The sequence below is a fragment of the Stegastes partitus genome, unplaced genomic scaffold (genome assembly GCF_000690725.1).
Source record: "Stegastes partitus isolate 25-593 unplaced genomic scaffold, Stegastes_partitus-1.0.2 Scaffold524, whole genome shotgun sequence".
Classification (NCBI taxonomy): Eukaryota; Metazoa; Chordata; class Actinopteri; family Pomacentridae; genus Stegastes; species Stegastes partitus.
The window spans coordinates 348,648-351,296 of record NW_007578255.1 but is presented as its reverse complement, the minus strand read 5'-3'; the positions used below and the strand labels follow the sequence as shown (position 1 = coordinate 351,296).

The 2,649-nt window shown below is 41.5% G+C and overlaps 2 protein-coding genes across 3 annotated transcripts in view; one reads left to right on the top strand and one right to left on the bottom strand.

Annotated features, from left to right (window-relative positions):
• slc1a1 (solute carrier family 1 member 1) overlaps window positions 1-2,649 on the top strand; it is a 19,066-nt gene that overhangs the window by 2,470 nt on the left and 13,947 nt on the right. The gene's annotated exons all lie outside the window — the stretch shown is intronic.
• LOC103361694 (zinc-binding protein A33-like) overlaps window positions 1,438-2,649 on the bottom strand; it is a 3,194-nt gene continuing 1,982 nt past the window's right edge. Inside the window, exon 2 of the mRNA XM_008287846.1 lies at window positions 1,438-2,642. Within this exon, the coding sequence (XP_008286068.1) occupies window positions 1,704-2,642 (939 nt within the window). The 3' untranslated portion in view covers window positions 1,438-1,703. The remainder of the gene's footprint in view (window positions 2,643-2,649) is intronic.

Here is a 2,649-nt window from a genome sequence, read left to right as displayed (position 1 = left end):
AATCCCAGTCTCTCCTTGTTTCTTGTCTCGGTGGACTCCGTGTATTCCACTGACTGTCTTTTGCTGGCTGTCTTCACTCTCAACAAACAAACTGTGTTTCCTGGTTTATATCTTGGCCATCCAAAAGTGGGTGGAAGTTGTCAGTTCTGCTAAATACTAAACCAACCAAACAACCAACCAAGGGTGTGTTGCATGCCAATGCATTCATCTCTCATTGCTCATTGTAATTTGAACTGCAGGAATATTTAAAGGATCTGTCCTTTTCAATAACATATGAAGAGAATTCACTGAGTATCCATAACATTACTTCACTTTTTGATATTGAGTGAAAACCACATTTTTACCTTGTTAACTGGTCTACAGACCTCCTCTGTTCATGTGAACAACTGTATGCAAAATCTATGGAGTCATCACCCAAGAAATGTAAAAAAAATGTTTTGTAAAGGCCAATCCATGTTTTCCATATCTGCAAGACTACAAGGACATGGAAGAGTATGTGTTAGACCTATTTTGTCATCCACCCAAGGGTTGTCAAACCCCTTGGCTGACGTTTCGGTACAAAAAAAGAAAAAACCCAAATGGTGCTTTAAAAAAAAAGTGTAGCCCTGTGATAGACTAGTGACCTGTCCAGGGTGTCCCCTGCCTTCACCCTAAGTCAGCTGGGATAGACTCGGCCCCCACACGACCCTAGTGAGGATTAAGTGGTGTATAGATAATGGATGGATGGATGACTTACACCAATTTTTGGTAATTGAGAAGGTCTGATCACTGATGTCTGGAACTACTACACATTAAACGTTATATATTTACAGTGTGTGATAACCAGGTTACTTTGTTAATAATTATTATTATGAATANAGTATTTTCAAGCCTTGATGATTTTTGTTTCCTTAACAGTGTTGATTTTACCCAGCTGGAGTAGTTTTGATTCCAAAAATGTTCTAAAAAAGGTCCACAAAGTTACACAACTTTATGTTTTTAAACATTACAATTAGACCATCATCACATTATACACTGCTATATACTGCTTTATTACCTCACAAATCGTTGACGATCAAGCATGATTCTATGATTTTTTTCTATGGGAGTCAGCACCTTTACCTTCACACTGATGATGTCCTCAGTGGAACTGGCTCTGCAGTAGACACATGTGGAAAGAGTCTCTCTGTGAAAGTTTGTGAGGATGCATAAACGTCTGCACGAGTTCTCAGATCAGAAAACATCAGTTTTCTTCTCTTCCAGTCCAGATGCGCTCTGATTCTATGGAGTGTGTGTGTGCACCAAAAACACACTTCCGACACATAAAAATTGAACAAACACCTAAAATTGAACCTCTGCAGCAGTGTTTCATTTTAAACCAGCAAGTGAAGACTACATATCATTTGAATTTTAAATTAAGTTTTGTATGTGGATTTTGTCCTTAACCCTTAAGTGGCAAATTCAAAACAGTGAGGTCCTGAAGGACAAAAATGGGTGCATTAGGGTTAAACGTGCAAACCCAGATTAACCAAATCAAACCTTGACTTCCATTAAAATGCTCTAAACTTACATCTTTTACACAAAATTTCACACAAGTGTGTATTTTTGAAACAGCTGGTAGAGGGTGTCTTCCTGCACACCCATGATATTTGCTTTAAGACGAGAAAATACCAGCAAGATCACATATAGACACTCATGATTAAAACAGAACAGTGGATGTTCTCTTAGTATACTGCTCCAAAAACAAATGACACAATAGCAGAGGTTAGACCTACTAATTCACCTAATAACCGTCTTCTGGTAACAAAAGCACCTTTGTCTAACTTCACAGACACTCTGACTGGGCATATCTCCAGTGGAACGGCATTTTGTGTGTTGATGAAGGGAAAAAGCTTCTCAGTAAGTGTCACTGGGAATGTGTGCATCGTTGTGTTTCTATCTGGATCAGAAAATGTCACTGTCTTACTTTTGCAGTCCAGATGCACTCTGATCCTCTGCAGCGGCTTTTTCACTGAGAGAGCTTTGTCTTTCACTGTTGGTGAGAACGCTCTGTATTTACCATCACGGAACCAAACACTCCAGCATCCAGTCGGCATGTCTGCCTTCCTCTGGACAGACTCTCCTATCACACCCACTGCCCAGTCTGCATTATTTCCAACTTCAACCACCCAACTGTGAGTCCCTGAGTCAAAACCCTCCGAGCCCAGAACTGTGAGATAGCCCTCAAACCTCTCTGGATTTCTTGGAGCCCAACCCTTTGTGTGTTGATACATCACAGCTGTCAGATCCTGATGCAGTCTAAGGTTTGGTTCTGCAGTGTTGGGGTCCAGGATCACAGGACAATAGGAGACCTCATGCATCATCTTGTTCCAGACATCATAGGTCAGGTTGCCCAGGTGTTTGGCCACGTCAACCAGAGCTCCAGAGACCAGCTGTGGATCATCCATTAGCGAGCGCTGCTCGATCCTTTCCACTGCAGTTGTGTAATTCTGCAGGAAAAAGACGTCTGTAGCTCTCAGATCCTCATTTGTGGCTCTGACTGTTTCTGACAGAACTGATATTTCTCTGCTGAGCTCCTCAATCTTCTGCTTCATCATCTGACTCTTCTGCTCCTCTTCCTTCCTCAGTGCAGTGATCCTGGCAGCCTCTTCCTTTTGGAGGAACTGGTGA